General features: G+C 42.3%; 1 protein-coding gene across 1 annotated transcript; it reads right to left on the bottom strand.

Moving 5' to 3' along the window:
• Positions 1 to 373: 373 nt before the first annotated feature.
• duox (dual oxidase) lies at positions 374 to 14,178 on the bottom strand. The gene is made up of 33 exons (XM_075471017.1): positions 14,112 to 14,178; positions 13,938 to 14,021; positions 13,644 to 13,808; positions 13,034 to 13,221; positions 12,674 to 12,875; positions 11,709 to 11,875; positions 11,238 to 11,301; positions 10,788 to 10,884; positions 10,556 to 10,646; positions 9,783 to 9,885; positions 9,526 to 9,698; positions 9,244 to 9,419; positions 9,029 to 9,147; positions 8,797 to 8,934; positions 8,579 to 8,695; positions 7,953 to 8,152; positions 7,502 to 7,687; positions 7,011 to 7,236; positions 6,380 to 6,473; positions 6,109 to 6,284; positions 5,950 to 6,019; positions 5,789 to 5,827; positions 5,223 to 5,401; positions 4,889 to 5,119; positions 3,944 to 4,043; positions 3,813 to 3,862; positions 3,581 to 3,708; positions 3,346 to 3,499; positions 2,972 to 3,204; positions 2,715 to 2,873; positions 2,482 to 2,637; positions 791 to 919; positions 374 to 688 (listed from the first exon to the last, which is right to left on the bottom strand). Exons 1-33 carry the CDS (start codon positions 14,176 to 14,178, stop codon positions 566 to 568), a joined length of 4,584 nt encoding a protein of 1,527 aa, XP_075327132.1. The 3' UTR covers positions 374 to 565.
• Positions 14,179 to 15,154: the final 976 nt, after the last annotated feature.

Genomic DNA, 15,154 nt, shown 5'->3' with positions numbered 1-15,154 from the left:
ATATTTCACTTGAGCTGTGTGCCTTATTGCTCAACCAGCAAATCACACTTAGGAGCTTGGATGAATTCAAGTGTTTTTTTTTTTCCCCAGTCCGAATGCGAGCAGCAGCAGAAGGAGCCATGAGAACCTTGACTGCACCATTCCCCACGTCGCCTGACACAATTGAGTGTTCGCACAAAAGATGCAACATTTAATGACACATTAGGGTTTAAGTTATGACTTGTTACAGATATTTCATACAAATGTGCATGCAAAATATTAAAATCACACAATGTGTACTCAAAAATACATTTGTACAACAAATGAAGGCAGCACAAGTCCAAACCAAGTCCTTACCTCACATGAGGAACAAACTTTGGCCAAAAAAAAACCCCCAGAAAAACTAACAAATTATGAAATTAGCATTTTTGTGACATTGCATTACGCAAGTTTTCCCCCCATTGAGTGCAATCAATGGGGCAAAAATGTTCATGATTGAGAGAGAGAAAAAAAAAGTGAATATGATTAATCTGGTGGAAACAAGTAGCTTGCAATAAAAAACATGGAATCAAAAGATTAGAACTGGTTAGAAATTCTCATAGTGATGGATGAAATGGGCCTGATCCCTCTTATTTATCTGCTGGCAAGCTTTCTCAACGTTCTTGGTGAGTCCAGGTGGTCCACAGCTGAATACACCAATTTTTCCCACCTACAGAAAATAATGCGCAGTCATAAGTTAGAATAATGGATCTGTGTTGTCCAGGCTGAAGTACTGAGCTAACAGGTGGACACAGATGGAAAAATGACTGACCTCAGGGTGAACTTCCTGCAGTGAGCTGAAAAACGACACGAAGGGCGGACGTCCGAAGTGAGTGACAGACCGCAGGCCAGTGAAGAGACTGCGGCTCCACACCTTCTGAAAGTGGCGCTCGCACACATACTGCACAAAAGTTACAAAGAAAATGCTCAGAAAGTCATCAAAAAAAGTTGGCATCCTGTGTAAAGTTTGAATGAAAACGATAGAATACAATGATTTGGAAAACTCCAGGTTTGCCGCTGTGTAGCATAGCATCACCACTCTGTAAATGACTGAGAACTGAGGAGCCCAGCTGCTGAACCTTTGGAAGAGGAATGTTGTCCCATTTTTGTCTGATAAAGTCCTTCCTTATCGTATTTTGCATTTCATAGTCCATTAAATGTTTTCAGGTGGTGAAATGTCGGTACAGCAGGCAGGCAGGCCTCAAGTGCTCCTTTTAAACTCAGCTGTGTTACTGACTTGTTGCCAATTAAACTAATTAACTGCAACATGTTCCTCCAGCTGTTTCTTTTTTTTTGTACCACTTTCTTTTCCAGTCTTTTCTTGCCTAGTTCAGATTTGTATATCAATATCAATATCTCACTTTTAACATTTCATATGTTTTATATGTTCTCTATTGCGAATTAAGCATCCGTTTATGGGATTTGCAGATCATTGCATTCACCTTGAGTTTTACACGGTGTCCCAACTATTGTGGAGTTTGGATTGTATGTGCTGCTTCTGAAGATCTATTCTCTATGCAAATCAATATGTGTGCTGTATATAATGTACTTGTATGAATGTAAGTCCTGTCAGTCCACTTCCTGAGAGCCTTATTCCCACCTGGAGCAGGTGGGAATTGCATCTGCAAAGGCTTATCTGTCAACATTGATCAACTAACTTAAGATATGCTGCAGGTAATGAACTGAAATACACTAAAATCGAACCGCTATTACAGATATTACAGCTCAGCTCGCTAACTTTCTTATGTGTACCTACTACACTGCACTGTGGGAAATTAAGGCCTGCTTTGTCTCCAGTGCTTGCACACTGAAATATATATATATATATATATATTTAACACTTGAATAAGATGAATAAGAATAAGAGTCTACTACTGGGTTCATACAAAGGTTTCAAAGTAAATTACAACAAAATATCACCTATATATCTACCCCACTAAAGAGTATGGTAATGTAAGATTCCAGGCGTAGCCATACTTCAACATCTGGGAAATGTATTTTTCTTTGTTAAATGAGAAAAATTGATAGTGCTCTCATGTGTTTGGATACAAGATGACAGTTCAGCAGACTTTCTGTAAAAAGGTAGCTAAGAGCACCTCTGAAGCTCAGTGATCTATTATACCTTATTAGTGTGACCTGTGAAAAAACAAAACAGTAAAAACATGGAGCGGTTTCATGTGTGGATCTGTGCATGATTATTAATCACTATAAGGCTGAGGAGCTGAGCTGAGGTGTCAAGTAGGAAAAATGTGTTTATTAGTGAGCTTTAGAAATGCTCATTGGTAGACCTCAATCTTTTTATTGGACATTTGGCAGAAAGTTATCAACCATATCTCTAAATATCACAATACTATGTTAAACCATTCTTTTGATATCAGTAACAATAACAAATTGAAAATTTGATCAATTCCCATCCACTCTCTGTTTCATGGGGTACTTTGTAATTGTAACAGCAGATCTCACCAGCATGGTGGTTCGCAGGTCGAACTTTTCAGCCACCTGAGTAATGTAAGTGTGGACCGAGACCAGCTCCTGGATGTCCATTTCCTCCACCTCCCTGATGATGTCTGACACCCACTCAAACTGACGCTGCGTCCGTGTCACCCAGATGAAATACACCTTCAACCAACACACGGCTGTCAGCAAGAGGATTTCTAGGTAACATCAAAAATGTGCTGTTTGATTTCAAGACCCACTTTTTTACACAGGATCTTGGATTTGATGGAGGACTTGAATACCAGGTCTTTGAGGATGGAGGTGAAAGGTGTGACTCCTATTCCTCCACCCACCAGAACGGACACCTCAAAGTCAATCCACTCCTGATGACCTTCACCAAACGGGCCATCCAGGTACAGCTGCAGATGAAACAACGTAGAAACATTTGTGTCACAAAAGTTAAAAAACATCGGGAAAACTAAGAAAACCGCACGAGTTTAAAAAAAGGAAAGCCTGCCTTTGGATAGGCTCCAAGCTCGAGCAGGCTTTCTTCAGTGTAGAGTTCTCGCAGCTGGCTGGTCCAGGGGCCAACAGCTCGAATGTGCAGGCTCAGGGTTTCTTCGTGAGGTGCTGACGTCAGTGTGAATGGGTGGTACTCATCTGTTCCCAACATCAGGCATGCTATCCGAACCCACTGGCCTGAGCGGTACACAAAGCCCTGGGGTCGCTTGAATTCCAGATGTGTCACACCTAAAGGTATTATAGCCAAAGGGGAAGTTTTAGCTGCGAACATTATGTGGAAAAGTCAAATCACACGGTGAAAAACTCATTTTAAGGAGAAACAGAGTGATGAAAAAAAAAGCTTAAATCTTAATCATTCAGATGTGTCACCTGAGGGCAGCAGCTCCGCTCTGACAACAGGGAGCTCCACCATCTTCCTGCTAAGGCTGATTAGTTTGTCCAGCAGGAAGAGCAGAGCAGGTGGAATTAAGTAGATGTGGAAACGAGGCTCTTGGAGAAGAGCAAAGCTGCCATGAAGAACGGTCTGTTGGATAAACACAACGTCGGTATCAAACCACTCTAAACCAGCCACACTGTCAGTGTATTAAAGTCAGAAAGTACTTACTAGAATGTACACAACAACGTAGAGGTAATGAGTGATCCAAAATCCACGAAAACTGATGCGACGGAAATAGCGAGAGGCAAACACATACATAAATGCAAAAGCCATAAGAAGCAAAATGCCAGTAATCCCTAGGAAATGAGGAGGAAAAGAAAAAACGACATCGTAATTTAAGAGTCAGTTTGGGTATTTTACAGCTCAAGGTGTAAGTTTTAAGGTCAGTCTCATGATATACCTGGGACAGTCTGAAGGAACCACCAGTACCACTTGGGAGGAAGTTCAGACCTAAAAGGAAAACCAATTTTGAAAAACCCAAAAATAACACCATCATATCTATTAGTTTCAGTTTGGAATCTGAAATGTTACCCGTTGTTGGTTATGACTTTGGGGAACAGACAAGACAGGATGCTGAGGTCGCTGATGGAAAATACGTAGATGTTGACCACGTGGCCCAAACTATGAGCAACTGCAGGAAGAACACAGAGAAGAGCAAGCAAAGCATGAAAGAAACATAACGTTTAGTGTCTTTTCAGTGTAGCATTTCTAGTGTGAAAGCTGAGGACGCTACCTGGGCAAAAAATATTCATAATGCAATCAACTGCGCCTCGAGCTCATGGTCTTATCCTGTTTAACTGGAAAGACTTTAAACCCCTTTGTCATGCCAGATGGCTGAAGGCTGTCTTGTCCTATTTAAAATTAGAAAAAGATTAAATATGCCCTGATACAGAAAACGGCTGAGTTCAGGAAAACATGGACCCATTTATTTTACTACTGTTACTGGGAGAACAAAGCAGAATGATTCATAGAGCGCTCCTCGTGTAACACTGCCAGAGAATATGGATTAAAATGTGTAGCTGGTGAGTATGAACTCATTTGTTCTCCTTTATTGTTCTTTTTCTTTTTTTTTTTCTATATCTTCAAAGGAGGTTGTGTGGTTGGTTGGTTGGTTTGTCTGTCTGTTAACAGGGTTACTCAAACAGGTATTGAGATATCTGCATGAGATTTTTTTATCCAGGGTGGGGCAGGGCCCAGCTTGTGATTAACATATATGCAAATCCGGATCCGGATCCAGAATTCTGTTTTTATAGCCTCGGGATAGCATATTCTGCTCCTCTTTTATTTTCTTTAGGGTTGTCTCTTGTCTTATGAATATTCCGGTCAGCTGCGGTGTGCTAGTGTGGGAATGGGAGTGCAAAAGGTTGGTGGAATGTATCTGGAGGATGAGTTGGAGAGACAAGATGGATGTGAAAAGGAGCATTTTGAAAACTGAAGAAAGAATCTATTATCAGTCCTGAAGTATTCCCCACCAACCTGAGAGGACGATGGCCGTCATGGCCATGAAGCGGTGGAAGTCAATGGCAGCATCAAAGGGGATGTATCGGTTGAGGAAGGTCTCTCTGCAAAGCGTGATGAGGTTGCGGCACACGGTTAGGAGCATGTAAGGAAACAGAAAGGAGATGCCAGCCGCTGTGCCACGAGCAGTGATGATGCCCGCCACGGATATCTCAGGTATTCCCATCGATGCAGCCTGCAAACCATAGTCTGAACGCAGATTTTTAATCAGGCCAAACATAAAAAAAACACAAGGTACAGAGCAAAGGATCCCTTGAGTAGTATGATCAATCGACAGTAGTTTTCCACTCACAGTAACATTTCTCCGCTGTCACACCAGCCGCGATGCCGTATACGACGGCAAAACACACGATGTGACGGCGATAATTCTCAATGAAACGCTTGAACTGTTGGATTTTCTGCTGTATGGGGTTCCTGATGTACTGCTCACGCTTGGGCTGCACGTAGACATTTGGAGTTTTGACACCTAACCTGAAAACAAAGCATCCAGGAGCTTTATGCAGTGAATGTTCTACTTTCTGTTCCCCTATTGTCTATCCTGACCACACACAGACCACAAACACAAGAAGAAGAAGAATGTGACACAAATATGTAACTCACAAGCAAACATAGTTTTCCACACTAAAACAACTAGTCTCTTCTAGGCAAAACTATTCAAAATCCACAAACAAGAGGAACATTCCAAGTTAAATCTCTGAACATGTGATGAGTATTAGGAAACGATCACCATGTTAAAAACTCGTAGTGCTTGTTGAAATTGTTCAAACGTATCCATAGGGATTATATCTTCATAATTATTCCTTTTCCCATAGTCAGAATGTCATTTGAAAGAGCAGTAAAAGTAGAAAACAGGCATACTTTTTTCGTCTTCGTAACTCCACTCCATCTGTTTTGTTGCTGCAGTGAACAAAAGTTAAAGAAAAGCGTAAGCAGATCATGATCTTGATTTTATGTGTCTGCAGCGATTAGGAACATTAGCTTTTTCTCTGCTCTCTCTGTAAGTTATTACAGCTTCTTACCTGTTTGCTGGGCAGATAAAGGACACTCTCTGGTCTCGACTCAGCCGTTTCTTGCCCTGTTTTTCCATCCCTGTGCGCGACAAGAGACACCCATCCATCAGACAAGGTCGGGGAAGTGAAGAGGCAAAAAATATCTTCTTAAACTAAACTTTCTCTAACCTTTGACATTGAGTTGAGCAAACTGCAGCTCCTTCTCGTGGTCCCTCAAGAGGAAGTGAAAGTCCTCCCATGAGATTTGCTCCTTGTTATCAAAGCCAGCGGCCTGCATCATGGCCTTGATGCCGTCCTCTGCCTGTTTCTTTGACAGAGCACCATTGGAGATTTCAATGAAAGACCTGCAATTCATCAAAAGGGTGAGGATGACCCATCAAACACACACAGAAAACATTTTGTGTTGTCACGAAATCAGAAAAAGAAGCATCACTGAAACCTGAGCATCCTGGCAAATTCTTCTTTTGATAAGTAACCAGTTCCACCGATGTCATTCATGGTGAACATCAGCTGGGATTTCTCTTCTGGAGATCCTGGAACCATACAAATATCAGCATATACACGTCATCACCGACATGAGTAAGTATGCAGATGTGTGTAAGTATCACACATCTGCATTTGTGTAGTTTATTGCAGATGTCGAGCCGCCCAAATCTACAAAAGATTAGTCTGTAAATCCTGCGATAACATTGAATTTTTTTCTTTAATTTAATCAATTGAGCAACTTAATTGTCTCATTGTGTGTGCCGTAAATCTAATTTCAATTGCAGCTATCACGGGTCATCAGAAAGGGGGCTGACCAAGCAAAATCAAATGACTATTAATAATTCTGGAAATTTAAGAGACAGACGGTTTAAGTTTTGCTTCAGTCTTTTGGTGTTTGTCATAAATTTTGGAGACCTCAGTTAACTTAAGATGCCAAATGTGTGCACAAATCCTCATTTGATATCCATCAGTTTTGTTCTTGCTAAAACCTGGCATAAACATCCTCAAATTACCTGTGGCCTCTTTATATTTACATTTTGTCTGAGGAGCAAACAGGGTGTCATGTTTAGAGTGATCGGTTTTACCTTTCATGAAGATAACTATAACATCGAGAAACTCTTGAAAGGAGAGGTAACCGTTCCCATCTTTATCAGCTAGTGTGAACATGGAGTTCACGAACAAGGAGTCAGGCTTGAGGCCAAGCGCGTCAGCAAACTCTGACGCTGTCAGCTCACACTGGAGAACCTCTCTGGCTCTCTTGCGGGAAACACCACTCATATCTCCAGCGTCACACTTCTCTATTTCCAAGACCTGTGCTCCAGAGGGAGAGTGAGGAACAGAGTTGTTATTTGTCACCATAGTGTAATATCACCAACGTCAGTGGAGGATGTCATCACAGATGATGTCATCACAGATGATGTCACTGTCAGGACTAACCAACAATTAGTTATTTCGGTTTGAGGTTGGACCTAATTTGACCTCAAACAAGAACTGACGACATTTTGTGGCTGGGTATGAAGCTGCTCCTGCTGTAGCAAAGCAGAGGATGAGGTAGACATCCAGAGACTGACTGTACCTTAGAGAAAGCATGTCGGATGAAAGTTTCCACAATCTGAGCCCTCTGCTCTTTGGTTAGAGCCTCCTTCAGCAACTCCTTCTCTCCCATCTCAGTCACTCTAATCTCCTGCCTGACGTCCGTCGCCTCCAGGCCCAGAAGCTCGACGAATTCTGCACGCTTGCTCTCTTCATCAAAAAACAGCACCTGGTTGTGCAAACAGGGAGAAAGGGAAAGGATAAACAGGGCTGGAGGGTGATAAAAGTAATGGAGATCAGATGCACACTCATGCCTACATTGGGGACCAAATGAGGTGAAAAATTAAAGCAGGAGAAATTTCACCGTACTGAATAAAAATCTCGATGAGCATAAAGTGTAAACTGTCTGTAAATGCTTGCAGAATACGCAGCAACATTTCTTGCCTCTTGAGCGAGATTGCATATGCATTTTCAAATCAATCACAAGTCCTCACCAGGTCATATTCTTTTGGTACTTTGAGAAGCAGAGCTTTATGGTGACGGTCGTTGGAGAGAAGGACATCCAGGTAGTCCTGGTTGCCCAGATTGAGGCAGCGGTGAGCGGAGCCAGATCTGTCGAAGACCTCCACCCTTCTCTTCTTGACCTCCACACTGACTGGGTGCAGCTGTTTTTCATGGCCCTGCCACTCGTACGCTGGAGTGAAAAAGCAGAATGAAAGAGGAATATCACTGTCATAGTTAGAATTGTCTTTAGCTTTTTTTCTGCTAACTAGCTTAACGTCAGCTATCACTTGAGTTTTGTAACTAACATAGCTGACCAAATTTAACCAACCTAATGTTATGTAATTATCTCTCTTTGTAAATTCTACGTCGTTTGTTTCCAGTCACTCCCAGTTTTTTTTTTTAGTATTATTAGGCTTATAATAACTAAATAAATAAATAAACCACACTTTGGTTACATAAAATCTATTCTATTTTGCAGGTCATGACCAGGGGCACCCTGGCTGCTGACTGTTAGCTGATAGTGAGTTAATGTTAAATCCTGCATGTTTTTATCAACACTGGACAGCGAAAATACATTCTAAGAAGGATTTTCTTTTTAATCCCACAGATTTCATACCAGTGACTCCCACAGCTGGCTCCTCTGCTCTATCACCAGCTTTTCTTCGTCTTCTCTGGAATTTCCTGTACCTGTGCTTCCGAAGACAAGCCACCATACAGGCGACTAGAAAACTCACTGTGAAGGTAAAATAATCAAATGTGTCAAACCTGTTGACCAGCGATATCTGTGTTATTACTGTGCAAAAGAGAGAGAGAGAGAGATAGTAGGATACTGACCAACAGGGAAGAGGAACAAAACAACAATAAATATTCCAAAGCCAGCTTTGCTCCCATCAAAGTAATCAAGTTTTGTAGCATTAGTGCAGGGATGCAGCATTGATGCGTTCAGCTGTGTGGGCTGAGGACAGGGGTCACCTGTGAACAAACAAGGACAGCTTTTGTATTTCAAAGGGTATTTCAATTATGAAAAATAACTCGGCCTCATGGACGTATTGCATTTTTTTTTTACCATCTCTCCAGAAGAACACATTATTTTGTATATCAGTGACCTCTGCACTTGTGACTGCAATAAGAACATCATGATATGTGACAGTGCGGATAGTCTGAATCTCCTCATCTGTAAACAGACTGGAGATAAGAACACAGAGATGACAGACAGTAAGGGCTATGAGCTTACAGTTGTATTGCATTGTTTAAGTGTTGGTAAAAACTCCTTAAGATTACCCGTTTTGTTTGTTTTCAAACCAGAAGCGGTCTCCGTTTCTGACGCGTTCAAACTGGTCCAGGATTATGGCGGTGAAAACTGGACCCGGACCGTCATGGGATTCCAGCAGTCCTCCAGGGAAGAGCTCCAGTTTTGAGATGTCTCTGTTATACAGCTCTGCAATATCATGGAGCAGCTGTTGTAACAGATCACACAACAAAGTTTAACTCCCAAGATTAAGCTTTTTATGGAATAATGGGTCAGTCTTTTCATAAAGATGCTGTCGAACTGAAGCATTTAACCTTTGGCTTGGTCCTGTTGAGCTCAGGATTGATTTCTTCAAATGTCTTTATGGGGGGCAGATCCAAAGCCTTTCTCATCTCTGTGTAACTTCGTAGACCAAAGTCCCTTCCTCTCTGGATGGTCGTAGCAACCACATCTGTGCGGGTGAATCTTAGCGGTCCGTACATGTAGTCTGTCAACGTGCAAATCATATCAGAGGGTTGAATATTGTTTTGGTGTCAGGGACGACACAAAGCGAATAAGAAAAACTACCAGCCTCTCAAATCCTCCACGACAATATTGTCTTCTTGTTCTGCAATCTGTGAAGCCATGCCCATGAGGAGGTCATCCACATCCTGGCCTGTCTTCATATTGACTCTCTGGAGAAGAAAACTCTATTTAACCTCAAGGACCATCTATAAGATCGGGTAGTACATGCAGTTTTACTTAGAATCAACTTCATGCTACATACATGTCTGCATACAATTACATATCGAGTTAGGACCGGAAATATTTGAACACTCAAACAGTTTATTTAAGGTGTTTACTAAACCATGTTCAAATTATAGTTATATAATGTTTAAAGGATTCAAATGCTGATTTCCAGCTTCACATAGAGGCTTATCACATCAAAACTGAAGAAAGCCTTTGGGTATGTCAGCCGTTTAGTAAGTAATCACAATAGACCAAACTGAATGTTATCTCTCTGATAGTTGGTATTTACAAGGCCAATTTTAAACAGCACAACATGTATATTTTAGTCTTAAAATAAAAGGCTAATTTAATAATTCCTTAGAGGGAGAGCAACATTATCCGACGCAGTGAGCATTTTCTCTGTGCATAGAACCTTTAATGTATCTGTACTCAGCAGAAAATAAACGTCAAAGAGATCTCCCCTAAGCATGTGCAACTGCAGAAGTGAACATTTCCTGTATGCTGACTGAGGATTTATCAATGCGAACACACGTACCGTGATTTGTAAAAACAAACAAGCCGCAAAGGAGTTTTTTTTTAAAAACTTTCTTAAAGGCCAGTTTACTCATGACATACCTGCCGCTTCCAGAAGCTGTTACAGAGCCGCATTGCTGGCGATGTACTCCCATCTATGTTGATGATCTTTCGAAAATGGCATGTTCTGTTTCTGTCGGAAAAAGCAGGGCCAACGCAATATGATATATTTTTCAAGGAATCTACACACAGGGCTTTGGGTGGTGTAGGACAATGTTCTGAGCAGGCATTGACATTGGCAGGGGAGCAGTGGGGAAAAAAATAGAACCACTACCTCATGTATACACCAGGTGGAGCCATAGTGACACCAAATCGTATGGCAGCAGCCTGAAACTCAGGCGAGATCCCTGGATCGACAAACTTCTGGTAGCCTGTATGCAGGAAAATACAAACGTAACACAAAACAGAATGACAACAAAAATAAAGTCATAAAGATCACTGTGCATGCAAACCTCCTGCATTATCCAAACAAAAAAGTGAGTCAGCAACAGCAGCAATGAAAAGTGACTAAGGTCATGGGATCATCTGACCATTGTCCTTTAACCTTCCTCGGTCATGGCTGCTTGTTCAGCAGAAGATGGAGACTCAGGGGGATGCTTTTGCTGACGGAGCACATTTTTGTCAAACACCACTAACGATAGCTCACCTCACCACGGCTTGTGGTCACTGGTGCATTACCTGTTCCCCTCTACTTGTACGCACATGCTCTCTAGTGGATTCTTACCTGGATAAGGAGGAAGCCTTTTGTCTCTGAGGTATCCAGGCAGCCATTCATAGAGAGCAATATTCTGTGTGGAAATGCAGCAGGGGTAAAGGTGAGAGCGCATTTATTTTTCACTTTTTCACTGTAACTGTCACTGTGGCTTTTTTCCCCCCTCACTTTCCTTCTTATTTTGTATAAATTTCTTCATTAGGCAAATTAAACACTTCATTTATCTAGTTTTAAATCTCATATGACCAAAAATAATTACTCCTTTCAAGAGTTTGTTTACCATTACTTTCGGTACAAAATGTATTCATATAAGTACATTGTTCTTCAAGATAGTACGTGCAGGACACAGGACTGCGACAAGTGAGGGATGACGCATTGGCCGTTAACGACCACCTGTCGTTGATGCAACCTCTGTCTTTCCAGACTGCAAATTAAATCAGCATCTGTGCAGCGAGAGGATTACACGGAGACTTTTCCTTCTACCTGGAATGTGGCCACAACGGTCTTTCTGGCATTTTGAAACAGCCTCTCATCTGACCACTCTGGGTGTTCCTCATGCAGCCTGGAGGCGATATAATTGTGGTAGCGAAACCAGATAATCCCCTCTGCTGCCGTGAACATGTTCTCATTGGCCTGGGCATTTCCCAACTCTAAACACAAAGGATGGCACAAACAAGCTGTTTCATCAGGTGAATTAATGGCACAACGGCCATAAAACAGAATACATAAATGAGTCAGGTATCACAATCAGATTTCATCCAAAGAAACTACCTTCAAAATTCTCAAATATGCTGCACATCATTTGCATTGTGTCAGGATCGTGTCGCATTGATTAATAAATATCTGTAACAACTGATGGAAAGATAATTGGCTGTTTGTCACAACAGAACATGGACAACGAGAGAAGATCCTCCATCTCCGGCCCAGATAACATACCAACACCTTTCACAACACAAGCAACAAAACAATGGTTTTGTGACACATGTGTGGCATCTTCTCTGCTATAGAAAGAGGGATTTACTGTGGTGAGTTTGAGATGCCATTTACACAATAACTGAAGAGTCACAACCCACGTCAGGCTGAGCTTCTCCTGACTCAACCTCCGATTGCCCCGATCAAGGGTGAAATAATAATATTTGCCAACAATTTTTTGCTTTTGTTTGCTTTGAGCAGCCTGTAAGACTACAGTGCCGTTGTACCATAATCCTTATAGACACAGTTCATTTTACGGTCCAGTCATGAGATTTTCTGAGAGTTGGACATCTAGTTTGTGATTACTGTATGCATGCGCTGTGAATCTTTAATGTCAGAGCTCAGCTTTTTGTGCCCCTCACTCCATTTAAGCAGGAAAATAACTTTTGGGTTAAAGCATCCCTTTGATTAAGGATTTCTATTAGAAGTCAATTCAAAGGCTTCTGACAGACAATTAAAAGTGTCAAAACTCTCACGATAAAGGCCTTCTGGTCCATGTTCTCCAGTAGAGGGATCTGCAGCGCTCCACATGAAACTGCGACCTCCTCCCTGATTCGGCATGTTCCACTCAGAGCCCGACGTCAAGAGCCCTCCAGAGAGGTTTCTCAAGGAGTCAGACCAAGATGTGGAGGGGCCATAGATGGAGCTTCCATCTATCCACGCTGTCACCAAATTGACCTGCAAGAGTTGCACAGTTTCTCTAAAAATGACTTGACTTCTGATAGAAGAAAATTCTGGCCAGTGTGAACTGGCCATGTTTGCATTTACACCTCTCTCTGAGGGCTGTGGTGGGATGCAACACCAGTCATACACTGAGAAGAAGCACTAATCAGCACCTGCGTGCGAGGGTTGCTGGGACTTTGCCCGGACTCTTTGTCCCATGGTCCTCTCTGAAAGGGCAGCAAGACTTTTCCAGTGGCGCTGGGGTCAAAGACAGGGTCACCTTTAGGGACTTGGATGTTCATGAACTCAGGCGGACAACCAGGAGTTCTTGAGTCAAAAACTTCAAAAGCAACATGATAACCTGAAAAGTTTCAGCAAAGTTCATCATTTCAGGTGGGCAATACCTACTATATTATCTCATTGGTATATTCTCAACCAATAGGATGAAGCAGAGGAGAAACACAACTCTATGTCGCAAAGATCCTACAGTCATTTCCTCAAATATTGAATATTTCCTCGGTGTTAAGAGAAAAACATAACAAAACGAGCAGTTACCAATTAATGCCGATCCACTGTTAACAGGATAGTTAAATCTGCTGTGCTCTGTGGTAAAATATCAGCGTAATAAAGTACGCTATATAACAAAGCAGGACAGCTGATACACCTCAGCAGCACTTTGATTTAAAAATGGATAGAAAACATTAGTGTGTCACTGTAAAGACGTCTATGTCTTTTTCACAGCTCATTTGAGTGCTACAAAAAAATGCATTTTTGCATAGTTACCGAAGAACAGAGACAGCACGGTCTGGTTGCGCGTGGACGGCAGACCGGAGGGCCCCGCAGTCAGCAGCCTGCTCAGCCCGCGAGGGTTCGGTTGCAGCGGCTCGTGGACGGGTTGGTAGACGCCGTCCCAGTAGTGCGCGGGCACGAGGCGCATGAGGTGAGAACCTGCGCGAGCATGAACAGTGAGGTGAACAGGTGCATTTTGTTGCTGCCTGTGCTCAACCGTCCGGCCGCCGCCGCTGCTGCTGCTGCTGCTGCACACAAGTCTCGCAAACTTACTGGCAACTGACTTACCGACAGCTCCGCGTCTGGGATTTCCCAAACTGTTGTACCAGCCGTCGAAGCGAGGGACCTCCCAGGTGGTTTCACACAGCGCATCTGCTCAGTGCATATTGAAATAAAACAGCTCGCGTGCTTTCTCTGCATCCGGTTGACTCTTACAGTGAAATATTGCTGCTGTTTACTTACGTTCGCCGACAAGGAGCACCAAGCCAACCACTGCACACACACTCCAAACCCATTTACGCAAATCCATTGATGCGAGAGGTGCTCCTCAGCTCAGTCTTCAGCTAAAGAGAGTGAAGGGCTTCTGAAAAGTGAAGACAAGAGGCAGGTAACTGACACGCATCCCTGTTTTTGTTTTAATGTGGTACTTTGTTAGTTTGGCAGAGTTGGGAAGAAAAAAAAAAGCAGCAAGAATTCAACTCTACATGCAAAATTAGGTGCATTTTACGTTCTTTAATGAATATCAAAATCATTGGCATTGATGAGGTAAGTAAAACTGAGTCATCCTAAGACAATACCCCTTTTCATAACCTCAAGGGTTTAATTAAAGCAGATGAAATACTCACTCACTGCAAAGTTGGAGATGGTGAGCGGATGCAATGCAGGTTGGAGCACAGGTGTAGCTGAGGAATGCTGCAATAAAAGCCAACATGTGTTTCTCAGCTTATCTCCAAAGTGTATGTGACCTGTTTCCCAAATGGGAATGCCCATCGTGTCTAGATCACACCTCTTTTCCACAGCATTCCAGTAAATGCATCCACCTCCTCCTCCTCCTCTGTGACATAAAGGGGGCCGCTGCTATAAAAGAAGTGTATGTTCCTTCATCTTTCAGACTTCACTCGCATCTTCCTCCGTCCTTGTCCTGAAACTTTCAGGTAAGCTATCTTTTTACATTTTTACACATTTCTACAAGTGGTTTGTTTAAAGGTTTGCTTTTAGGTTTAATTGAATACATTCAAATCGAGAGAGAGCCTCGTCCAGGGTTAAACTGAGGGAGTCACATAGATGTATAGAACTGCATCCCTTTGTGGATTTTAGATATGCATTTCTTTCTTTGCCATAAAGACACACAGTACGAGCCAAAGTTGGATGCCATTGCAGAAGTTAGACACGCTCATTTTTAATTATGTGCAATGTTGCAAGAGGATACTATCCCTTATCAGTTGAGCAGCAAGAGCCTTTATCTCTGCATCTGGAGGAAACTGAGAACCCAGCCAGTAACACTG

Source organism: Odontesthes bonariensis, chromosome 7, assembly GCF_027942865.1.
Source record: "Odontesthes bonariensis isolate fOdoBon6 chromosome 7, fOdoBon6.hap1, whole genome shotgun sequence".
Lineage (NCBI taxonomy): Eukaryota > Metazoa > Chordata > Actinopteri > Atheriniformes > Atherinopsidae > Odontesthes > Odontesthes bonariensis.
This window is presented reverse-complemented; position numbering and strand designations above follow the sequence as displayed.